Genomic DNA, 26,560 nt, shown 5'->3' on the forward strand with positions numbered 1-26,560 from the left:
TTGGTGACCCCACCCATTTACCCCCACCCAGGTATACTGGGAGCCTAAAAGGGTCTTGCTATGAAAAAGCACACAGTATCAGCATCATCTGGGACTGTTGGAAGTCTTAGGCACAGGTTTCAAACTTTGTTTTTGAGGATTTGTATGGGCTTCCTTTCCGGTCTTACCAGTCGTATACTTTTACATACACATGTTCAAAGGTTTTCTGTGTACAATGAAAAATTTACAAATAATTTTAGCGCAACCGCGTTAGCCGTCTAAATCGGAAAAATAACAGCAACCCCAGCTCTTTGGGTACATGCCACCGTTAGTTGGGTTGCTGTCTTGTAGATTACGAACTTTTAAGTGCCCTGGTGGGGATGGTACCATTGGTGCACTGCGCCTCCGCCAATTTCTTTTAAATTCTCCTCAGCCTTCTCCGCTCCCACGCCCCTTCCACCGGTAGGGTTCTAATGGCTCAATCTTGTAGGCCACCAAACCGCTGCGAAAACCCGTAGTAACAGACTTGGGGCGTAGCTTTGGTCCCCTGGGGAGCTAGGAGAACATACGGAGCATGCGTGAAGAATGAAGCGCACGCAGGCGCAGTGGCCGACTTGGGCGCACGCCGGCTTCTTTGGCGGCTCCGCGGCTGCGCGCTCGGTTGACGTGTTCGGTGGCAGCGGAGGCGGCGAGACTCTGGGAGGGGAAGGAGCGGAGGGAGGGAGGGCGAGTGGGGGGCTGAACCCGGAAGTGGGTAGGCCCTGGAGCGGGCGCGCCCCGAGTGGAGCTCAGCGGCTGGGAGCCAGCGGGGGAGCCCTGGGTTCCCGGTAATGGGTCTGTGGGGCGTTTGCCCAGGGAAGCTGGGGTGGGAAGGGTAGCGGGTTCGCCTTCTGGGAGTGCAGTCGCCTCTTGGGCAGGGCCTGGGAAGGCTCTTGTGCTTCCCTTGGTCGTCCCTCCCGTTGACCCTTCTGCTCTGCGCCCCTCCTGGGGCGGTCTCCTGCCGGGTGGTTTTGGCCGAGGACCTTCTCTGTCCCTGAAGAGCTGTGTCTTGCCCGCCGACGGAAAGCATGTTAATGAAGAGACGTGGATTTCGGGGCCGCGACGGCCTTATTGTCACCAACCCTACGCCCCTAGCCACGAATGTAACCCGCCTCAATCTGCATCCTCAACCATCTTGGTGGGGTCCCCCTTTTTTTCTGCACTCCTGTTTCCCACCCTGTTCGTGAATCGGGCCTTAAAGGTGTGCCCTGGCTTCCTTTACAATTATTCTTTTGTTGGCTGTCTTTTCTAATCCGGCCATCCTTGATTGCTGCCCTAAAATCATAGCCACAAGGAATGGAAGCTGTGACTTTATGATCATTTAGTAACAATTTAGTAAGCTTCGTTGACCAATGTCGTGCAAGATCTAGGATTGCTTTGGCAAGGAGTTATTTTACGTGATTCTTACTCTTTTGCAGACCATGAAACCCTCGGGCACGCCCCTCCAGAAGCTGTTATCCAAGACAATCTAGTTTTCTTTTATAAATCCTTTCAGATACTTATGAAGTTTCTTGTCCTGAAATTGTTGTACTGCAATGAAGAAAAGGAGAAAGGTTACTTCAAATCTTGACGAGAAAATCCATCTAGGCTATCATAAAGAATCTTCAGAAGGCAATGTTGCAGTGGCGTGTGACCAAGTAACCTATTCTCATTCCACAGAAAGACCAACTCCAGAATCTCTTCGCTGTTTCCAGGAACTTCCTCCCTCTCCAGATCAGAGAAAACTTTTGAGTTCTTTGCAGTATAATAAGAATTTGCTGAAGTATTTAAATGATGATAGGCAGAAGCAGCCATCTTTCTGTGACTTACTTATAATAGTAGAAGGAAAAGAATTTAGTGCACATAAAGTTGTTGTTGCTGTTGGCAGTAGTTACTTTCACGCATGTTTAAGCAAAAATCCAAGCACAGATGTTGTCACCCTGGATCACGTAACACACTCCGTTTTTCAACATTTGCTTGAATTTCTTTACACATCAGAGTTTTTTGTGTACAAATATGAAATACCTCTTGTTTTAGAGGCTGCAAAATTTCTGGACATTATAGATGCAGTTAAACTGCTAAATAATGAAAATGTTGCTACTTTTCAGTCTGAGCTAACTGAGAAGTCATCAGCAGAGGAAACACTAAATGAATTAACTGGAAGACTATCAAATAATCATCAGTGTAAATTTTGTAGTAGGCATTTTTGTTACAAAAAGTCTTTAGAGAATCATTTGGCTAAAACCCACAGATCCCTTTTATTAGGGAAAAAACATGGGTTAAAAATGCTAGAGAGAAGTTTTTCTACAAGAAGATCAAAAAGAAATAGGAAGTGCCCTGTTAAGTTTGATGACACCAGTGATGATGAGCAAGAAAGTGGTGATGGGTCAGACAATTTGAATCAAGAAAGTTTTGATAAGGAAAAGTCCGACAGAAATGATTCTGAGGATCCTGGAAGTGAATATAATGCTGAAGATGATGAGCTAGAGGACATGTCAGATGAATACTCTGACATTGAAGAGCACAGTGAAAAAGATCATGATGCAGAAGAGGAACCTGAGGCTGGTGATTCTGTAGGAAATATTCATGAGGGGTTAACTCCTGTAGTCATTCAAAACAGTAACAAAAAAATTTTGCAGTGTCCTAAATGTGATAAAACATTTGACCGAATAGGTAAGAATGCTTGTTTTCTCACTCTAATAACTTACGGTTTTTGTGATATTTTATTGTAAAGGTGATAATGAAAAACTAATGAGAGGCCATTTTTAAAAAGATTACTTTAGCAAGGACACTTGATTTTCAGTATATATTTTATCTGTTATTTTAAATTTGTTGTCATTCATGATTTTTTAATGTTATCCTTTATTTTTTTTTCATGTGCTTACAATTGGTGATCATTAGTTCATGTATATGGTATGAAAAGTTCCAGAGTATCAGTAATTAGAATGGTAGAACTTTGATTTATATGTTAATTTCATAGCTAGTGCCATTTTTGAGTCATTGTAGAAAATTGAGTAGAAAATTACATTAGATGTAATTTAATAATTTGTGTACTGTTCCCCCCCCCGTATGGTAATATGTGCATTAGAAATATATTCACTTTTGTAATACCTAGTACTGTCTAGAATTGGGGTGTTTCATACTATACTAATGCATAGTTAGAAATAGAATTGTGCTGAATGTAATGTCATCCTGTAGGTAGAGAATTGAGGATCCATCGTAATTAGTTTTCTTTGTTTTTTGTAATAATAAACAAATCACCCTTTATTAGAAAAGTGAATGTAGGAAATATGGCCTACAGCCTTAAGTTTAAAATGTATCATTGAATATTTAAATTCAGGAGATCTAATATTTGCTAGTGAAATGATTTTTGGAAGTGTCTTATATGAACTGTTTAATGGGAACTTTTAATAGACTGTTTTTTATAAATCAAAGTTATGAAATACAAGAGATATCTATATACATAAAGATATAATGATAAATGAAACATCTAAATTTAATCTTGTAAAGTTACTCATACATTTTAATATACCACATGTGTCTCACAGTGTTACTTTTGTTATATAGCTGGAAATTATTATTATAATGTATTGGTAATCATTTGCTCTCAAAATTTGATAGTGCATACTATGGTATAACTGTGGTAACCTCTATTTTTTAATATGCTTTTAATATCTTTCTTTAAATCGGAACCCTTTTGACAAGCCAATTTAATAAGTATCAACTGTTTTCACTATGAGGCTCCCTACAAATATGAATAAAATTATTTCTCTTGAGTAATTCAGTCAATTGGAAGAACATATGTGTAAATGTGACTTGATAAAGACACTTTTACAACCATGAACAATTACTCTGAGGGGTATAGAGAAGAGAACATTTTTTTGATTGAGCTGCTTCCTAGACTTTGTATCCTTAGCTAATGCCTCCTGTATTCCCCCTTCTTTGACCTAAGTTGTCTCAAGATGAGTGAGCAACGGTCACTTCACAAATGCCTTTGTAGATCCTGCACAAAGATTTCAATACGTGTGTATTGAACACTACCTCCATGAGATGCTTTATGAGACAGCGGTTCTGTATTCAGGTAGAACTAGAAAAAATCTTTTATAATTTGTAATCTGTATTAACTGTAAAATTTTCTAGTAAAGAATTCTGTTAATTTTATTCAACCTGGCATTTCCTCAAATTATTTTACCATAAGACTTTTGGAGTACTCCTTTCATGTCCTGAGAATCTGGAGTATTTGGGAAAATACTGTTCAAGATTAGGTCCTGATATATTAGGAGGGCAGTTTGCAGCTTTTTAAACCAAGGTGACCTCTGATAGTTGTGGGAATCAATAGATCATATTGTAGGCTTATTTCCAGCCACCTTTTTAAATGTATTTTATCTTGTAGTCCTCTTACCCACCCCCTGCTGTTGGGTAGCCTCACTAAGCAAGAACTGACTTTTCTCAAGTTCTTAGAGATTGACAGAGAGTGAAAGAGATAGAGACAGACAGTTTATATTATACTGATTAGAAAGTATGAGCTATGGTGATGTCAGATTGCCTGCATTTTTAAAATCCAAATCTATACTTTTGTTTCTTTATAGGTTGAATAGAATGAGGCTAATATGATGCTAATAGTATCTTCTCATGGGAATTATGGGAATTATTATAAGAATGAAATGGGGTAGACTGTGAATCACTTAAAATATTGTATGGCTTTTAGAGGATGTTCAAGGAGTGCTAGCTGCTCTTATTAATCATTAATCTCATGTAGTTATTGAGTGTCTCTAATATGCCAAATATTGCTAAACAAATATGAAATGATATATTCTCTCTCCTTGATTATATACAAAAATAATCATATTACAACAAAAAATAAACTTATAAGGATAGGTAGAGAGGATTAAAGAAGTTAGGAAAGACTTCACAGAGCAGATAGTATTTAAAATGAGACCTAAAAAATAGGAAGGAGTTTACAAGGCCCAAAAACCAACATGTGACATGTGTAAAGACATTGAGATCGTTGTGTTTTTGAAATTGCTAAGGGGTTGGTCACCTTTGTAATAACCCAGGTCATTTCAAATAATAAGTTTTCACTAAGTTCTTGTTTAACTGAATTAAATTGAAAGATTGGCTTCTGACTTTATTTTGGACTTGTAAGAAACTAGTAAGGCTTCCTTAAGCTTCTAACTTGGCTGTCTTGGAGTGGGTTTATGAGAGATAATAAATAAACTCTTGAGACCTGCTGGAACCATTAGCTCCACAATATGTAGTCTACTAATTTGATTCCATTACTTTGGATCTTTTATCCTTTCTGATGTTATTTAATAGTTGTGTGGAGTGAAACTCCTGATCCAGTTATATTTGTCCTTAGGCTACCAGCTGTCCTCCTCTCAGCCTATTCTTATGCAAATAAGAGTTCTTTGACCTTTTCCCCTTAATACCAAAACCTAGTGGATGAAAAGGCAAAAATGGGGAGAAAATGACAGATGGGATGACAGAAAATTTGGATAATTTTTCTTTTTTTATTGTTTCTACTGGGAACTAAATTTTTTTCTTGGTTTAAAAGAGGTATCATCCTATACCTCTTAATCATACGTAATGTTATAAACCAATGTTACCTCTAAAATATCAATTAATAAAAAAAAAATCCACAATCTTTTCTAGAGATAGAAAATGTTTTGTAGCTTTTTAAAAAACTGATTCTAGACTATCCTGACAGAATCCACTTAGTTCTTAGTAGAGGAAGACTTACAACAGTGACACAATTCTCTACTTAAAAGTTAAATATTTTTAATAAAATATTCTTCAGCATAAACCATGTGAGTAAGTTTAAGGTATAAGTGAAGATTTAGCAATATCAGATATGTGATGAGCTAATTTGCCTATGTTTCTCTTTGTGAAAAACTACATAAAATCTGACGATGATAATTTCCTATACGGGGGAATAATTAAATACTGAAGCATGAAGTCAAACATTTTCATATGAAAATATCTTTAGTTTGTGTGTCCTGGTTTGCGACACAATTATAATTAGGATTCTGTTTGGAAAAATCCTGTGGATGAAGTTGCTTAACATTTTGTTTGTGATCTAGAATGGTTGGATATAGGTTAGTGTTCTGTGAGGGAATACTTCTTTTTATTGAAACTTTATTTGAAAACCTTGAATGTTTTGATTTATACATTATTACTGAATTCCCATCCTTAAGAAAGAAGCAGCTGTAAATGTTGACTATGTTTATAGTGGAGAGTTATCTGACTCTTGTACATGATAATTTCCCATTCTGATAGTGTTTATACTCTGTACCTGATCTCATAATCAGTAGATAGATGTGAAACAAATGTTACGGAATCCAATATAAGCATACCATATAATAATAGAGAGAAAGCAACTCAGAAAGCATACTTCCAAAGAAATTATGTTACAGCAGTAATCATATGATTATACCAGGTTACATAGATCACTGTTTTTCCAACTATTTGTGGATAGTTTGAGGTGAGAAACACACATATTTTTATACAATATGCCGTTACATGGTTTTGTTTATGTATACGATGATGCAAAAACAATTACATGAAACTAGTGTGAATGCACTCTGATTCTATTCTGTTCCCTTTTTCCCCACCAATACTAGTCACAATCCAAGGAACTGACTATGAAAACTAATCACCATTAGGTGTAAAACACTGATCTAAAGCGTAACGTTGCTCAACTCTTGGTTTTTAGGACATATTTATAAGATGTGATGTCTGTGATTTAACTTTGGGACACAGAAGAACACCCTTCTCCCAAATAAAATCCCATGGTAGATCTTACCGCTTGAACACAGCAGGGAACGAGGTGGTGGGGGTAGGGTATATATATGCTTGTGTTAATGGAGGATATGCCCAGCAGTGGCAGAGGGAGAAATGAGGATACCAGTCAGTTTTAGCAATGGCAAGAGGACAAAGTGAAGTTCTTCCAGTGTTCTCAGCTGAAACCCCAAGTTTGGTCTGTTATAACATATACTGCAAATCAGGTGGAGCCATACAATTCCATGAAGTGTTAATAAATTAGAGAGAGGTTAAAAAAATTGTTAGCTTAATTAAAAAGCCAACCTTAGTAGGTACCTAAATAATGACTGAGTTTCCTGACTACATGCATATAGAAAAAGCCATAGATCATTGTTTGTGTGTGCTATACCTGAATATATAATGGATTTTTCATCATACTTTGGTTTTTCGTTGCCTGTGATTGTCACCATCCCCCTTACCTTAAGAAAAACACTTTGGGCCCCTTTCCGCAGTATTTTTTATCTAAGTGCAGTGTGTTTAATTTTTAATAATATACTCTATTTATTAAATGTAATCATGTAATAAATGGGTAATTTTTTTTTTTACTAAATATCCAAATAATTATGATAATCTTTTTGGCAATAATCTCAGTGGCAATATTTTTGGTTTTTAAAATTTCCATTGTGTGTATATACATACATACATACAGATACATACAGAATTATCTTTTTTTTAAATGCTATACTTTTACATTAGCTTTGGTCTGAAGAAAAATGTATACATTTATTTTTCAGGACAAAGCAAAGCTAAGCTTTTAACTGAAAATTGCTCTTCATATTGAAAGTGTTTGTTCTTATTTTTATTACCTTTTCTTGAAAGTATCCTTAATTGGAATTTTTACTTAGGATACTTACTGTGCACTTTCACAGCTTTGATTATAGAGTAGTAGTAATAATAGCCAACATTATTTGAGAATTTGTTATGTGTCACATACTGTTATCAATTTATGTTTATCAATTTATTCTTATGACAGTCCTCTGAAGTAAATACTATTCCATTTTTTTCAGATGAGAAAGATTTGAGGCATATAAAGGTTACTTGTCCAAGGTCACATAGCCTGCAGTTTAAAGAGCCAGGATTCATTTCCAGGTGCATGGGTCCAGGGTCTGTGCCCTTTCCTGTGATGCTGTTTTGCCTCTGTAAAGTGGAAATTTGTGTTTTAAGTAACTGTAGAAGAATTTTAATCTAAGTAGGAATATAAATAAAAATTAAGCCAAAATGTGTCTAGTATTTAATTTTTTATTGTAACTTTTCTCTTTGGAAAGTATATTAAAATTTCTTGATTCTTTCTTTTGGAAATAACTGAACATTTGTATAGAACTCAGATATTTATTCAGAATATAACATAAATCTCCCATTAAATAAACTCTGAGCTTCTGTGCATATGTGTGTTAATTTTTTCCTTTTCTTACTTTTTCTGATAGTGCTCATAAATGTTGACTTCAGCAGTTCACTATTATGCATGTAGTCAAATACAGGCAATTCACTTGTTTCTTAATGTCTTCTAAGTTGGCTAGGTCTTATATGAATGGGCTGTAAGGAAGTATATGTTCCTTTGAGTATTCTAGATTTATAGAGTGATTCCTAGATTACAATCTGTGGGAAGAGAAATGAAAATATTATTTTACATATGTGTATAAAATATTTTGTCTTTTAGTGAAATTTTTACATGGACTGTCCAATTTGAAAATTTCTTTCAAATAGTAAAAGTAAAAGTCAAATATGAAAATACTAAATCTTAAGTGTGTAGATCTTCTGCTGAAGGTCTATTTTAAATTTAAAGATTATATATGAAATTTTTATTTCAGTTCAGAGAATTTGCCAACAGAATTTTAAGCAAATCTCCCAAAAACTTGATTTTTAAAATGTATTCATGTAAACATGAATAATTTATTTTTTTTTAATGAGCAAAGTTTTCTGGAAAAGGTAAATATAGAAGTAGTAAACTCAAAGCAGTAAGTCTGAGGTTTATCAGAAATACACATTTACATGAAGTTGTCATTTTTTGGGTGTATGGTTGTGTTAAATACGATATTAATCACGATATTTTATTCCACTGTCATTTCAATCATTATGTTGTAAATGTATTGAATTTCATTTTAATTTTCTTTTTATAGGGAAATATGAGAGCCACACACGTGTTCACACAGGTGAGAAGCCCTTTGAGTGTGATATTTGTCACCAGCGATATTCGACAAAGTCTAACCTAACTGTTCACAGAAAGAAGCACAGTAATGAAACAGAATTTCATAAGAAGGAGCACAAGTGCCCTTATTGTAATAAACTTCATGCAAGCAAGAAGACTTTAGCCAAGCATGTTAAGAGGCAAGTATTACCTTGCTTCCATAATATAGTATGTTGTGAATTCTAATTTAAATATGTAGTAAGCTAAAAACATCCTTGGAAAGCTTGTTTCCAGTTCTTTCATTGCTTAATATTTTGCAGATTACATATTTATTAAGAAAAGAGTAGCAAGTGTTAGTTTGTTCATACTTTTTAAATAATGTTATCATGAAACTTTTTGATGTTGAAACAAAATACAGGATTTTGGTTATCCTAATTTCTGTCTGGAAATTTGACAAGTGTGTTTTCAAAATATATGGTATTAGAACTCTGGGGAATTTAATCTTCATGCTCAACTTTGTCCTCAATGTATAAAAATTTTGAGAAATAGAGTAGTGTATGGCATATTTAATGCTTTGAAAATTAAATTTACTGAAATATGGTCTAAAAACAAATGAATAACCGTAAAGATTATCTGTGAATAGCTAGGTTTCTGAATGTGTTTAAAATGTAATTCACTTTCTCTGTGTTTGTTTCAGTATAAACTTAGGCCTACATACACATTTATTAAAGTGATAATATCTTCCTATATTTCTGAAGTAATCACAAGTGATTTCTGTAAGAAATCCATGCCTGGCTCTTGTAATTACTATCATCAGATTTGAAATACTAACTTAACTAACAATCTTAATAATCTTTTTCTTTTCTAGATTTCATCCTGAAAATGCTCAAGAATTTATTTCTATTAAGAAGACTAAGAGTGAAAGTTGGAAATGTGATGTAAGATATTTTATTTATAGTAGAAGACTGGTATGATGGGTGTAGTTTGTAACATACAGCTAAAGAGTTATGAATCTATGAATCATATATAGTGTTGTAAACCAGGGTTACTTCCAAAAACGTCAATAAAATTAAAAATAATAATGAAGTGAATCACCCTTACATTCAAACAAAAGCAAAATAAATGTAATGTTACATGGCGGAAGTAGTTAGGTTTTAAAGTAATATGAACCTAGCCTATTATACATTTAAAATGTTTCTTTTGTACAAGGTTATGCTAATATTTTTTCTAAATTAAATGAATTAATTTTTAGTTGACAACCTGAGAAATAGAAATCTTGGTTTCAATTTTTATTGTAGTTACTGTATGATATATTCATTGTTGTGTATATAAACTGTGATGTTACATTGCAAAATATAGAGTGAATGAATTTTTCTGGTTGTCTGTTGCTACTGTAACAAACCACCTGGAAAAATTAGTGTCTGCCACCATTTTCTTAATATCTCACAATTTTGTGGATAAGTAATCTAAATTTGGGACACATTTTGATAATTTTCTGTTCCACATGGCATCAACAGAAATACAGTTGTTTTCAACTGATGAATGGTCTGGGTGGTTCTTGTTTGGGGCCACTGCCAGTGGCTCACTCACATGGCTGGCAGCTTAGTATTACTAGCATTGGTAATGCTAACTGCTCACCCAAAACAGTAAGCCAGAAGCCTTTTTTCTTTTCTACTTTGATCTTTTCATGTGGCTACTTGAGTTTCCTTTTAGCATGGCAACAAGGCTCCAAGGGTGAGTGCATGTTCAAAGAAGCCTAGATAACAACTGTAAGGCTTTTTGTGGTGGAGCCTCAAAAGTCCCAGAGCATCACTTCTAATACACTCTGTTGCTCAAAAAAGTCACTACAGCTAGGACAGATTTAAATGGAGAAGAATTAGTCTCTATTTTTCAATGGTAAGAGTAGCAAAGATTTTATAAATACTTTCATCCTACCACACCACTAAAGGACTATCTCATTTTTAGGTAAACATTGTTTAAAGGAATCACCAGCTGTCATTCTAGCTTCTTTATTCATAAGCTTCAATTTATATGTACAGCTGTATTCTCACCATTTCACTGATTTCAGCTTCTAGGAATTATTGTTTCACTTTCACATACTATGTTTTCTCCTCCTTACTGAGTTCATCATCCTCATCTGTAAAATGGTAATTGTATCTACCTCATAAGGATTATTGTGAAAATTAAATAAAATAATCCATGAATTGCTTAGTATCATACCTGATACATACTACACATTATAACGTTGTTATTATATAATTATTATTACATCAGTCCCTCCTCTCCCTTTTCAAATGTCTGCCAAATATGTTTATAAAATTGTGTCTCTTCCTGTTGAGTACTTTAAGAAATAAATTTTAATGTGTTCTGTGGTTTCTTACTCTTCTTTCTAATTAAATACATGGCAATAATGGTAAATTTTTTATTCATGACATATAAGTGATTTAAAATATAAACTTAATGTATTTAAAATCTTAATGAGAGTTATATAGTAACATTATTCCATAATCCTAGAAATTAAGCTGTCAGAAATGTAGGAAGTTGAAATTCAGCAATTTTTAATATAAATTTAAAATAAATCCTAACAATACTTCCTTTAAGACATTTTTTTTCATCACAATTAGAATTTAATTATACTTTTGCTAGGCTTTCTGTTTCTCCAGAAATTTCTATAGAAATTTATCTTTTCATGAATTTATGTGGTTTTTCTTTTTCACCTTGAGCTCTGTGTTTTAATTCAGGTTCCCTTATATTTCATGTGCATTTTCGTTTAGATTTGTAAGAAATCTTTTACTCGAAGGCCACACTTAGAGGAACATATGATTCTACACTCTCAAGATAAACCTTTCAAGTGTACCTATTGTGAAGAACATTTCAAATCACGATTTGCACGGTTAAAGCATCAAGAAAAATTCCATCTGGGTAAGCAAATTACTTTTTCCAAAAGCAGTCATATAACAATTATTGATGATCACATCATGCTGGAGAAGCCTGCTGCTATTGAACCACTAAGGAGAAAAAAAATCATATAAACAGGAAGGAATACCAGATTTGCTCAGTTCCTGGAGATGAGTAAAATATGTTTACTTATTTATTTTTTGGTGGCAGATACATTCCTGGTCATAAGTAGCATTAGTTCAAAATTGATTATTGGATAGTTTTGTGTTTGGGATAGGTTTGTGTGTATGTGTGGAAAAAAGTTATCTTTTTTTAAGGAATGCAATAAACTTAGTAGATTTGGGATTCAGTATTATATTTGCTGACTTCTTTCTCTAATACTACGAACAACATAAACACTTGTGGTCTAGATGGCAGTACAAGTAGGTACATTTATGACAGCCCCCAAAATGAATTTTTATCATCCCAAATAGAGTCCTTTTCCAGTTCTATCAATATATTTATTGACAGTGTGGACAAAAACATATACTTCATGCTTATGAAATTGGTAAATGACATAAAATGCAGGAGTGGTAAATATAGCAGAAAAGAAATTTGTGAAAAATTTTCTGCACAACAGGTTAAAACAAATTATGTTTAAAATTAAGTATAAATACAAAATTGTGAATGTGGAAACCATTTGACTTAGTAATTGACGATTGCAGAACTATAAAATTGTGCAGAATCCACACGGAGGATTTTTTTTTAATCGTATAATTTTTTTAATCTAGGCAACATTGGTTTACAATATTGTATATGATTGAGAAAAAAAAATCTAGGCAACATTGGTTTACAATATTCTATATGATTGAGAAGTATAGGTTCACACCTTTTTAAATTTTTTGTGACCACAGCACACCCACCACCAAAGCACCCATTATTCTCCACCATTGGTCCATTGAGCCCCTTCCCCCTATTATTTTCCACCTCCCAAATCCTGCTTTTCTGGTAGCATATATTTAAAATAGGAGTCAAGATTCAGATGTACAACCACTGGGAAGTCCCAAGGCATTTAGCAATAGGGAAGTTTTAAAGGGTCTGGCACAAGAAAAGTCTGAAGTTAGGTAAATTACGTTGACACTTTTGGATTGGTTCCCAAATCCATTTGTCTGACCTGGGATCAGACCAGACTCTGCAGTGTAGGAGCCTGCAGTCATGATCAGCAAAGGATTCTTGTTTTTACATCATCATTGAATGGCTTAGTCAGGTTTAAGTTTCACTTAGAAATCTAAACCATGGCATCTTAGAAAATGGAGTCTTAAACTCAACCTGATTCCACTGTGTAGAAGTCAAATCTAATTCTAGTCTATCTAGAAAGTTAGCATGAAAGTCTGCTTTAGTTTAAGCTTCCTACTCAACTTCATAAATGAAAGTTCAAAAAGGTTTAGCTATATGCAAAACTGGATATCCAGTGTAAGTGAAGAAAATATTTTTACTTCCTGTGAAGAATCCTGATGAATAACTGAACATGAAAGATAATACTCCATTTCTTTCTCTGTCCAGCTGGAGCCTTCCATGATACACATCTAGTTATTTATAAAAACTTTTGCTGATGTCTATTATTCTTCACCTAACACACTTCCCATAGTGTGCTTTTTTGGATACTTTTATTTGCTTTTCTATTTTTTTCCAACTATGCAAATGCTGACTTTCCTTTTCCTAACTCCATTGGAGATTTTTTGGGAGAGGAAAATTGTAGGCAGTGGTGAAGGAGTTTTTCTTATTGGTGTACTTAACACAATGCTAGATACAAATTAAGATTCAAAAAAATACTTGTTGAATGGGTTAATAAATGAATTAAAGACTCAGATCCTATGGAAGTTGAATTAGAGATTTTGAGTGAGGCTATGTTAAACATATTTAATACAGTATACAATTTGAGGGCATTTCTTATTCTAACATGCAGAAACATGCTGAACCTCCCTCCAAACTACTGGGGTTACTCAACAGTTTTGTTTACAGATAAGTGTTTGAATTCCAGTATCCAAATATCATTTTCTCTCCATTGTGCTGTATGATCAGTTCTTCATTAGAAATTCTTTTTCAGTTTATTTTTCCAAATTCTGAAACATCTTCCAAGTATATAGTTCACTTGAACTGTGCCAACTCAACTTCTTTCTGACACATCCTTTGTCTTCTTTTCAGTTTGTTATTCAGTAGAACTTTGGTAAATCATGGTGAATTTTGGAGTCCACTGACTGTCAATATTGTGAGAAATCTGGGTTTAATTTTATAAGACTAACCAGAAATGTGCCATAGAATTTTTGTCTACTCAATGTCATTAAACATTTGTGGTTATAAGGAACAACAATATATTTTCAAACCAACAACTCTCTTATATGCTCTGTTGAGTCTTCTTCAGTTTCCCTTTTCTCACTATCCTGAGAAATTTAGTGTATATTATTTTCTAATTTTATTAATCTGATTTCAAATTAAGAATTGGTTTATACTCAGCACTTAATATACAATTAGATGTTAGGCCCTATACTCAACTCTAGGGATACAGAGGTAATTGTAACCTGCATTCTAGGAATAAATAATCTAGAAGGGAAGAGAAAACTAAATAAATAATTGCATAATATACAGTAATTGTTGGGGGGGTCAACTTTATAACATACCTACTTATTTTCATTTGGTGTCTGCTCTTTAAACTTTATTTTTTTAATATTTTATTTTATATAATTCTTACATCATTTTTCATTTTTGCACAATGTATGCATTTTCATTTTGGTTATATTCCCCATACAATTGCACCCCCTCTTATTTTGACCCTAATCCTTCCTCTCTCCGCCCCTCCCCACCCACGTAGTGTGTTTCTGGTTTATAGTTGCTTGTTGATTTTGATTTTTACTTTGTATTAATTAGTCTTTTTTCTGGTCCCTTATTTAGGTTTTCTAAATTCCTGCTATGAGTGAGAGCATCCGGCATTTTTCTTTTTCTTTGACTTCTTTCGCTGAGTATGATCCCTTCTAGCTCCATCCATGTTGCTGCAAACTGCATGTGTTAATCTTTTTTGATTGCTAAGTAATATGCCGTGGTATATATGCACCACATCTTCTTGATCCAGTCATCTACTTTTGGACATTTGGATTGTTCCCATAGCTTAGCTACTGTAAATAGTGCCACTACAAACATAGGGATGCAGGTACCCTTTGGAATTAATGTTTCTGTGTCATTTGGGTAAATACCTAGGAGTGGAATTGCTGGATCATATGAAAGCTCTATCTTTAGTAGGTCAAGAAATCTCCACACAGGGCCTCCCCTGGTGGTGCAATGGTTGAGTGCTGGGCTGCGAAGCTGCCCGCAGCCTCTGCAGAGCTGGTTCGATCCCCGGCCACCGGTGAGGGTCCCACATGGTGTACAGACCTCTCCTGCTGTGCCTGCTGCTCCCCTCAACAGTGTACTTCATCAGTCTGCCAGTTCTGTTCCCCATTCTGGCTCTGGTGAATTCTCTCACCCTCTGGCACTTCTGACTGTACCCAGTGCTTGTATAATAAATAAATAAATCTTAAAAAAAAAAAGAAATCTCTGCACAGCTCTCCATAGTGGTTGGACCAATTTGCACTCCCACCAGCAATGCAGGAGAGTTCTTTTTCTCCACAACCTCGCCTTTAAAAGCATACTTTTGTTTCCTTTTTAGGTCCTTTTCCATGTGATATATGTGGTCGCCAATTTAATGACACTGGAAATTTGAAACGCCATATAGAATGTACCCATGGTGGAAAGAGAAAATGGACTTGCTTTATCTGTGGAAAATCAGTACGAGAAAGGTGAGGACTTAACTACACCCAAAAAAATACTGATACTGTTCTGGAGAAATTTAAGGATAAAAAAAGAAATTATATAAAATGTTATAGGAGGTAGTGTGAAGTCAAGATTTGCTAGTTTAGATTAGTAAATTTTATATGGATATTTTGTCCCTTTCTGTAATCTCACTAAAAATGCATTGAAGGTTACTTTAATTGTTCATTGTTTGTTTGTTTAAAAGTCAGTAAACTATAAAGAGGAACAGAAAGTTGACAAGAGCAACATAGGTTTGAGAGACAGAAAACAGGTTTATCAATGGTAACTGACTTTTAGCAAATCTACCAGAAGTGATAATGGGGAAATCAAGAACCTAGTTTACATCAGAGAATCCACAGGAGGCATAGGAACTGGCAGTATAACATAACTTTGGAACTGGGATGAAGGAGAGGCAAAATTAGGAGTATTAGAGTAAAAATTGTCTTACAAGTTAGATAATTGGCTTTTCTATCACCCACACAGGCCATTAGTTAACAATACAAATAGATGATTCAGTTGTACCTTCAAAATTCTGAAAGAAAGTAATCTCCAACCTAGAATTATGTTCTTAAAGTGATAATCCAGTCTGAGAAAATAAAACATTTTTTGTAATGTTAAAAATTAGCTTTTATTGTCCTCTTACTCATGAAGCAAGTTAAAGTGCTTGTTTCGCCAAAATGAGAAAGTAAACTGGTAAGTAGGAAATCAGGGCTATAGGAAGTAGGCATTCTAACATGGAAAAGTGGCAAAGGGAATTCACTGGAGGATGGTGAATGAAAATCCCGAGATGTCAGGTATAACATGTGTAACAGTAGCCAGTCCATACTAGTAGTGGAAATGACCCATTCCATGTTGAAGGTTGTCATTGTTAAGATCCTTGCTGCCATGTTTCTTCTTTTAACTAGAAGATAGAATATTTGAGTCAGTCTGTGCAAAATGTCCTCTCATTTGTTTGTTTTTACTGTGGTAAGAACATTTAATAGGGGCCTCCCTGGTGGCGCAAGGGTTAAGATGCAACCTATGAAGCTGTCCGCAGCCACTGCAGCAGGAGTTCGATTCCCAGCCAGCCAGGAAGCAACCCATATGGCACAGCAGACCTCTCCTGACTCGCCCACTGCTCCCCTCAGCAGTGAACTTTGGTCAATCTGCCTGTTCTGTTCCCCACTCTGTTTCTGGTGAATCTTCTCACCTCCCCTCACCTCTGCCCTGTACCCCAGCTCTTGTATGAATAAATAAATAAATCTAAAAACATTTTAAAAAAAGAACATTTAATATAAGATTTACCCTAGTAATGAATGTTAAGCCCACAGTTCAGTATTGTTAACCACAGGTACATGTTATGCAGCCGATATCTACAGCTTTTTCATCTTGCACAACTGAAACTTTATACCCATTGAATAGCAACTCTATTCCCCCTTCCCTGATCCAAATTCTTATCTGTACTCTGCCTCTCTATAGTACCTGTAAGCTAATGAAGTTCATTAAGCTTTGCTGATTGATTTACTTGATGACACTAGTTTCATTTCATAGAAAAGTTCTTTTTTGACCTATCCATGAGAATTAAAGGTAGGTCATGGTAATATGCTTAGAAGAAAATACATAGTTGCACATTCATATTAACCATATTTCTGCCAGATTTCCTATACCTAGTCCATTCTAGCTTCTCAGTGCTCAGATAATGGTGAATTCTATGTTCACCAGTAATTGTTCATGATTTTACCCACTGAAATGGTCTCTTGTTAATAATACTTAGGGAAGCCTCAGTCAGGTTTGATCCAGGAAACCTCTTAACATTTATTTGTGGGTCTTATCAAATAGTGGCAATATCGTTAGGTTTGCGTTTTATACTAAAGCATTCAGTATGTTTAGTGATATAGGTAGTATATACCTATGTACACATGTAGTAAAATAAACTATCAAGGGAATCCTTAACATAAGATCGTTCTGAGAGAGCAAGATTGCAAGAAGAATTCAGATCAAGAAGAATTCAGAAGCATTCTAATGTATAGCAATGTTCTGTCTCTTACCTTGCATATAAGTGTTTAATACTGTTCTTTAAGCCATGTATATAATTTTTTTAAAGATTTATTTATTTATACAAGCACGGGCACAAGCCAGAGTTGCAGGAAGGTGAGAGAATTCACAGGAGACAGAGCAGGGAGCAGAACAGGCAGAAGGACCAAAATACACTGCTGAGCGGAGCAGCAGGTGAGACAGGATAGGTCTGCCGCCATGTGGGAATCTCCCTGGCTGGCCGGGAATCAAACTGGCACTGCAGAGGCTGTGGACAGTTTCACAGCACTGTGGTTCAATCCATTGCACCACTGGGGAGACCCCATATATATAAATTTTATATTCTAGTATATAAAAGTTCTATAATTAAAAAAGTTAAAAATAACAGATGAATGTGAGACAAAATAGGACAATCAGCATGCCATGCTGTATTTGATTGAAAACTTATTCTTACAGATTGATAAATTATAAAATTCATTTTATGCATTATAAATTCTTTTGCCTTTTAAAGATCTTTCTGTAAAAACAAAATTTTAATAAAAACCAAAATAACTTTTTAACTTTTAATCTCTTAATAGGTAGGAGTCTAGGAATAGGTTTATGGATTTTTTTTTTACAAACTTGGGTATACCTTTAGATTCTCTTGTCAAATGTTGGTGGACCTTATAGAGGAGCACCATCTCTTGACATAGATCTACCTTTGTTTAAGATTCAGATTCAGCTTTTGGGATTGGGAAAAAACCATCAACTGGTAATGACAACCAAAAGCCTGCAGAGGTCAGACATACTGCCTTTTACTTCCTTTTCCCAAAAACAACTATCCATCTTACTCAGCATTTTTAATATGTGCGAAATATCAGAATGTTAGTATTATAGGAAATACTAGTGATAGTTTTGAACAACAGAGATTATACAGTATCTTATCCAAGGGCAGTGAGGCTGGATGTGTTAGGATAGCAATAATTGTATTCTGCATGTTTTCCCTTTTTCACATTGGCATCTGAAAGTACAAGTACATAAAATTTTTCTTTGACTTAAAACTTACCTTCCACCAAAATTTACATCAGTTTTACCTAATTATTAGTAGTGATAAGAATTTTTTACTTCTTAAAAGTTTACTAATGCTATAGGATTACATTTTTGAGCAAACCAGTGGCAAACAAGGTCAAAGTTAAATTGTTTTTACTTGTATTTTTAAGGAGGAAGCCACAATTAAGCATGTATGCATGCTGGTGAGACAAATCCAATAGGGAGCAAAAATATAGTGTCTGCTAATTATAATACCTTTCTAAAAAGCTTTTTGGAAATCTGTTTTAATATATACAATGACATCAATGAAATCTTTTAAACACACACATATATATATTTTACATATATATATATATATATTTTTTTTTTTTAAACATAGAACTACTTTGAAAGAACATTTGAGAATCCATAGTGGAGAAAAGCCTCATCTTTGTAGTATTTGTGGGCAAAGTTTTCGTCATGGAAGTTCGTATAGGTAAGTCATCTTTTCCCTATTTTAAATATCATAAAATCACATCTCCATTTTAATTTCATTTTCTTATCATTGCTTTACCTGTTTTTTTTAAGATTTATTTTTATTTATTTATGCATACAAGCACTGGGTTGTAGGCCAGATGTGCAGGGAGGTGAGAGGGACAGAGTGGGGAGCTGAACAGGTGGATCTAGTGAAATACACTGCTGAGGGGAGCAGCAGCTGAGACAAGAGAGGTCTGCTGCACCATGTAGGTTATCTCCCTGGCAGGGATCGAACTCAAGCCTCAGTGGCTGGCGATAGCTTGAGAACACTGAGATTTTAACTCCTACACCACCAGGGAGGCCCTGCTTTACTTGTTTGCTCAATAAAAACATTTCTTTAAAACTTATAATAAGTAAAATTGGGCAAAAAAATCTTTACTGTATAGGCTTTTCCCCTGACATTATGATTTCTTAATATTAACTTTGTTCTGTTTTAAAACATTATTTCCTCACCACTAAGTTTGCTGAATGCTTTACTATCTTCACTGTCATCCCTCAAATAGTTATTTCATTAATTTTGTTTTGAGTTAAAGCTGTGTTCTAAAATTAATACATTCCTTCACTGGAGTATCAAAAAATATCATAAAATATGGCAAAGTTGGGAAGCCTGTAAGTTATATAATTATTTTTATAGCTGATTTCTAACAACATTTGCAATTTATGAGGTTTTTTTTTCTGAATAAATAATAGATCTACTATGAGGTATGTGTACAAATTATTTTTTATTAATGCCCTCATGAATTTCATTGTTAAAGCTTTAATATTTAACTTTCATTATTTATCTCTTTTAAGTTTACACAGAATGTTTCCCCTTTATATGTGTTTAGTTATTTTACTGGTTTTAGTTATAGTAAAATCAACACCTGTTTTGGCAACTTGAATGGGAAAGCTATTCATTTCACTAGAACATATATGTACACAGAGGATTGTGGGGATAGAAATAATTCAAATTAAAATGCAAAGTTAAACGGGCCTCCCGGGTGGCGCAGCGGGTTGAGTGCTGTGCTGTGAAGCTGTCCGCAGCCTCGGCAGTGCGGGTTCGATCCCAGCTGCGCAAGTGAGAATCCTGCATGGTGCATAGACCTCTCTGTCGCGCCCACTGCTCGCTTCAGCAGTGTATTTCTGTTGTCTGCCTGTTCTGCTCCCTTCTCTGTCTCTGGTGAAGCCTCTCACCCTCCTGCACCTCTGGCCTGTACCCCAGCTCTTGTATAAAAATAAATAAATCTTTAAAAAAAAGAAAAGTTAAACCAAAACAGAGAGGTACCCTGCTGATTGGGAGACTATCTTTGCACTCCATTCAACTGATAAGGGAGCAATCACAAAGATACGTGAAGAACTCACAGGACTCAACAAAAACAAAATAAACAATCCAGTCAAGAAATGGGCAGAAGAACTTAAAAGACATTTCTCCCAAGAGGAAATGCAAATGGCCAACAGGCATATGAAAAAATGTTCAACATCCCTTATCATCAGGGAAATGCAAATCAAAACCACATTGAGATACCACCTTATACCAGTAAGAATGGCACATATCAAAAAAAAACAAGCAACAACAAATGTTGGTGAGGATGTGGTGAAAAAGGAACTCTCCTACATTGCTGGTGGGAGTGCAAACTGGTCCAACCACTATGGAAAGCTGTCTGGAGGTTCCTCAGTCTACTAAAAATGGAGCCACCGTATGACCCGGTAATTCCACTCCTAGGGATCTACCCAAAGGACACAAAAACATGATTTCATGTTTCATGTACACCTACGTTTATTACAGCTCTATTTACAATAGGCAAAACCTGGAAGCAACCTAAATGCCCAAAAATAGATAACTGGATCAAGAAGATGTGGTATATATACACAGTGGAATATTATTCAACAATCAAAAAAGAGTAACTCATTCCATTTGCAGCAACATGAATGGAGCTAGAAGTTATGCTCAGTGAAATAAGCCAGAAGAAAAAAGAAAAATATCGGATGATTTCACTTATAGCAGGAATATAGGGAAACCAAATAAGACACCAGTGTAAAAAAATAACAACAGTACAAAACACAACAAAGCAAAAACAGACAATTATAAATCAGAGACATACTGCAGGGTAGGAGGAGGGAGGGAGGGGAATCATAGGGAGGGAGTGAGGAACACAGGGGACTGAGGTAATGGTGCACGGGTGCATTGGTGCAGGAAACTATGGGGACTACATTTGAGGGGGTGGGGGAAGCAAATAATTGTTTAAAAATGAACAATGATGTGAAAAATAAAAAAAAAATTTAAAAAATGAAAGGTTAAATGAATTTTAATAATTTAAACCTTTTATAATCTGGTTTGGGGTGGCTATACAATGATCCACATTTTACTTGGCTAGTGTGAAGAAAAGTAAAATGTAATGTCAGAAAGTTGATTACTTATAAAATTTACTGAATTTTCAACTTTATATTTTTAAGTGGCATCACTTGTCCAGAATAGAATTAATTCTTAATTATTTCCTTTACCATTTGTTATCATTATATAACCTATATTTAGATCACTTGTACATTTACCCCATTTAATTCTGATTCCTTCTGTATTCACTCCCAATTTTACTACCTCTGAGATTTTGCCAATCAGATAGATAATGACCCTTGACATTGGTAGGTTCAGTGAAATTTAGGATCTAAAGAGTCAGGAAGGCGTATCCTCCAAAAGGAAGTAGTGTGGGCAAGTGCAGTTGTTGAAGTGCTTTTTAGAAAAAGGGTGTGGGGACTCTGAAGTTGACAGAGTGGGAAAGACCCTGAAGGTCCTAGATATGGAGCATATAAAGAAAGTATGAGGGTGGCTGAGTATATAAGCCAGTTTTCACTATTTAGAGTTAATTTTTTTCCTCCTATGTCACCACTTTCAATGATCTTCAATATTTTTTTATAGACTTCATTTACGAGTACATCATGATGATAAAAGATACGAGTGCGATGAATGTGGGAAAACATTTATTCGTCATGACCACCTTACAAAGCACAAAAAAATACATTCAGGTAAGGTCACCTTCCAAAGCATAAAAAAATACATTCAGGTAAGGTGTGTTTTGCAAGGATGTTTTCAAAATCATTTTAAAATGCTCTTGGAAAGGATCTACTACATCATGTTTCTTTGGTTATAATTTTAATAAATTTGTATACATTGGTCTCTGAACCCTCTGCTGGTTATAAAGGCCTTTAAAAGTATGTAAAAAGTACATAGTTTTATGACATGTTTTTGCTCACTGTGATGTTAATTGTTTGCCCTTTATTGTGACAAATTATACTTTAAAGTTTGTTTTAGTCAAGTTCTTAAAAGTTGCATTTTGTGTGTTATGTGGTTATGTATAATTGCTCTTGGCATTTCCCTAAAGGGAGAAGCCAAGAGAGCATTTCTCATTTTGATGGGTTTTGAGAGAAGTTAGCAAAATTCACATGTTTGAAAAGAAATGATTATAATTAGGTACTAAAGTTTATATAATCGTGAATTTATTAAACTCTCTCTTTGGAGAGAGTACTTTAATAAACGTGATCAATTTCAGATCTTTATTCTCTATTTGTAAGTTTTATACTCTGGGGATTTCTTTCATATTTTTCTCTCAGATTGGTAAGGAAATGCAAAGAGGATGAACTATATGTGCACAATAATGGGAAAGAGCCTTGTTTATGAGCACAGTAGAACAGGTGATTATTATTATGATTATAAACATAATTTAACTATAAAGTATGAAATAGATAGTATTTGTTTCTTAAATAATCCCAATGAGTCAGGTTACAATTGTTATCTTCACTTTGACACTGACAGTTTGATGGTTTTTTCATTGGAATTGTGCATTTTAACTTATAGGAAGAGAATTCTAATTCCTAATTCTAGAAGTCACATGGTTCAGTTGCACACTGGTATTGAGTCTGTGATTTTTAAAGATTAGACTTTATAACCAAATATAAGAACGTGGATAAGAAATTGAACTCATCTAAGATTTCCCTTTATATTTGTTACTTTGGCTCATTGCAAGCGTAAAAAATCCCCACGGATATAGTCTTATAAGTACAAATATCTGAAAATATTTAGCTCCTTTTTATAAACATTTAAGATAGCTCTATCTTGATTCTGTGTTACATTCATTTGACATGTTTGATATACAAACTTAAATATCCCTAAAATTTTCCTGAGGTTTGAAGTAATTTCATTTATCTTGCTACATTGAAAGGTAAGATTGAAGTCTATAACAGAACCTTTTTCCAAGTGGGGAAAAAGGTTCACATTCATGAAAGTAAGCAGATTTATTGAAGAAAAATAGTTGAGTAAGGAATATAAAGCAAAAACCCCAGAATGAAGGATTACTTTATTTGCCTCAAATATAACCCACCATGTTATCTTACTGTTTGATAATTTGTTTCTGGGAGATTAAGACTCTGAAATGTATTTGATAATCAAAATGTTTGGGTCTTTAAGGTGAAAAGGCTCATCAGTGTGAAGAATGTGGAAAATGTTTTGGTCGTAGGGATCATCTCACCGTTCATTACAAAAGTGTGCACCTTGGAGAGAAAGTATGGCAAAAGTAAGTGAAAAAGCAAGGTTTCTCATAATCACTGTATTAGATAAGTGTAAGTTAGAAGAAAGTTATAGTTTGTCATATAGTTTATTTTGTTTTATTGAGAATAGGTTAATAAGCTTTATATCTGTAGTTTCTATGGCATATTGAGTGAAGTTGTTGAGCGAAGCAAATTTTTCCTACTTGTTATCAGTTGATTCAAAGGCTAGGGGTTGTATGCATTGAAGTTAGTAAGGGCCTTTCTGATGACACAGGGATTAAAGTCAACTCTATGAAACTGTCAGCAGCTACCCCAGCATGGGTTTCTTCCCTGGCCAGGGAGCTAACCCACATATGGCACAGCAGACCTCTCCTCTCCCACCTGCTGCTCCCCTCAGCAGTGTATTTTAGTGACTCTGCCTGTTCTGCTCCCCTCTCTGTCTCTGGTGAATCCTCTCAACCCCCCACTTCTGGCCTATACCCCAGTTCTTGTGTGCATAAATAAATAAGAGTAAGTCTTTAAATAAAAAACTAATACAAAGTCTTGGCATTCTTTGGTGATTTCATTTATCTTTGATTGGTGTAACTCTTTGAGAGCTAAATATGAATATAGTGACTGCACATTATACTTACTCAGACAGCAGTTATTACAAAGTGTCATCAAAATTTAAGTCTTTCTTATCACTGAATTCTATTAAAAGTGATATTTTATTTGAAGGATGCATGTGGTCCTGAAGATTAACTTTTTAATACAATTTAGATGTCCAGGTTTAACTGAGATTAGTTGTTGAGTGTAAAGGTATTCAAAAAATTCACCTCTTGGACTTAGTATTGGAGCAAATGCTGTAAGTAATAGACATGATCTTCTAAGATGCTAAGAAGCTTAGTTTAATAGTACTGAGCATGAGCAACAAATTCTATGTAGTATATATAACAAAATATATGTAGTATATGTAAATGCAGTAAAATGATAGATCCATTTGAAAGAAGTGTTGACTTTTATTCATTTTTGCATTTTCTTATTTTGGTTTGTTGTTTTATCGATTTTGTTCATGATGCACTCATTGAATCAATGTATTCATCATAGTCAGAGAATACTAAGAATGCCGCTAAATGATAGGATATAAAGATATGCATATTGCTGTATCAAAAAAGAACTTCAACATTTGTGTGAATGGGTGAAATACAGTCTTCGAACTAAAAACTCACTTGCTTAAAAAATAAAAAAAAATAAAAACTCACTTGCTGTGGGGATTCTTTAAGTTTTTTCTACCCTCTTTATATACTGAAAAATTATTCGGTACCTCAGAAACAAAATACCCTTTGTTTATATAAATGATAATGTTATATCATTTAAATAAATTATATTTAAAAATTTGAATAAGAAATGTACTTATTAATTCACTTAAATATAACCTTCACATGTGAATATAATAGCAATTTTGTAGAAAAGAATTACAAATAAACATTAAAAGAGTGACTTTTACATTTTTGTAAATCTCTATTATAGCTTAACAGAAGACAGCTAGATCTAAGTCTGCTGTCATGTGTTATTTTGGATGAAGTAAATAACACAGCTAACTGGTTGGTAAAAGGAGGAGTAGTTTAATAACCTTCATAGATAATTATGGATATTTTCCTTTGCTCTTACAAGTCTAAAGAAGTGATAGATTCTTAAAGGTAGTTTGTTGAAAGGTAGAATCTGAAACAAGATTACTGAGATTTTCATATTCTGTTACATTTGATTTACTGGTCTGTTTATAATTTTAATGTTTTTTAATCTATGCATAATATTATATCTTGCATTGGTCAATTGAAAAATATAGATTGACTGGGTTGTGCAGACTTTTCAAACGTTAGCATATTTCACAATACTAGAGCACCAGATCACATTTATTAATAATGCCTCCAATCTCAGAAACAAGTACTGGGAAGTCATCAAGATCACAAGGTCAGATGGAGTTTCCAAAATTTTTAATTTGCTTGAGAGCTCAAGTTTTATTGTTGATAGAAAATATTGTCAATATCTACCCTAGAAGTAACAAGCTTATTTCATTTAATTTTTGAGAAAATGTCTGCAAATACTCATCCTTAACTGTAATTTTTATTTCTTTCATTGTTTATTTCTTTCATTGTTTCAAGTAAAATGCTATTCCGTGAAGAGAATAGCTACTTCAGCTCCCAAGTCAGTTTCACGGGTGCTTTTCTCTGACATAACCATTACACTTTGGTCAGTGCAGTAAAAATACTTCATGTGTACTTCTCATTTTCATCCCAGATAATATTTAAAAAACCGGCCTCCCTGGTGGCGCAAGGGGTTAAGAATCAACCTATGAAACTCTCCACAGCCACTGCAGCACAAGTTCGATCCCCTATCAGGGAGCTACGCACATGGCACAACAGACCTCTCCTGATTCGCTCACTGCTCCCCTCAGCAGTGTATTTCAGTTGATCTTCCTGTTCTGTTCTCCACTCTGTCTCTGGTGAATCTTCTCACCCCCCCGCCCCGCCCCTCTGGCCTGTACCCCCGTTCTTGTATGCATAAATAAATCTTTTTTAAAAAATTTAAAAGAATATTTAAAAAAAACACAGTCTAAAAAGTCAAAATTTAGTAAAATTAGGGATTTTACTGCTTTATAACACTTTCCTTTCTATGAGTACATGGTGATGAATGTAGTTTGCTATACCAGTATTGTTTAAAGCTCAGATACCAGCCCTTCTGCCTACCATTTATCTTGCATCGTTAGTGTCAATGTCAACGAGAAAGGTAAATAATGTTACAGTATTGTTTTGAAAATAATTTTCAGCTCTTGACCCTCTGAAA

At 34.6% G+C, this 26,560-nt stretch overlaps 1 protein-coding gene across 3 annotated transcripts in view; it reads left to right on the forward strand.

Moving 5' to 3' along the window:
• Positions 1-723: 723 nt before the first annotated feature.
• ZBTB41 (zinc finger and BTB domain containing 41) overlaps positions 724-26,560 on the forward strand; it is a 47,207-nt gene continuing 21,370 nt past the window's right edge. The window contains exons 1-9 of one of the 3 annotated variants that reach the window (XM_037495785.2): positions 724-813; positions 1,437-2,670; positions 8,934-9,141; positions 9,810-9,879; positions 11,716-11,863; positions 15,519-15,648; positions 19,083-19,178; positions 22,113-22,219; positions 23,658-23,763. In XM_037495785.2, coding sequence (XP_037351682.1) covers positions 1,554-2,670; positions 8,934-9,141; positions 9,810-9,879; positions 11,716-11,863; positions 15,519-15,648; positions 19,083-19,178; positions 22,113-22,219; positions 23,658-23,763 — 1,982 coding nt within the window. In that variant the 5' untranslated portion in view covers positions 724-813; positions 1,437-1,553. Of the gene's footprint in view, positions 814-849; positions 1,157-1,436; positions 2,671-8,933; positions 9,142-9,809; positions 9,880-11,715; positions 11,864-15,518; positions 15,649-19,082; positions 19,179-22,112; positions 22,220-23,657; positions 23,764-26,560 lie in introns of those variants that run through there. The other 2 variants (XM_037495784.2, XM_037495786.2) reach the window with 2 other exon arrangements.

This window comes from Talpa occidentalis, unplaced genomic scaffold (assembly GCF_014898055.3).
Source record: "Talpa occidentalis isolate TD23 unplaced genomic scaffold, MPIMG_talOcc4v2.1 talOcc4.8, whole genome shotgun sequence".
Taxonomy (NCBI): Eukaryota; Metazoa; Chordata; class Mammalia; order Eulipotyphla; family Talpidae; genus Talpa; species Talpa occidentalis.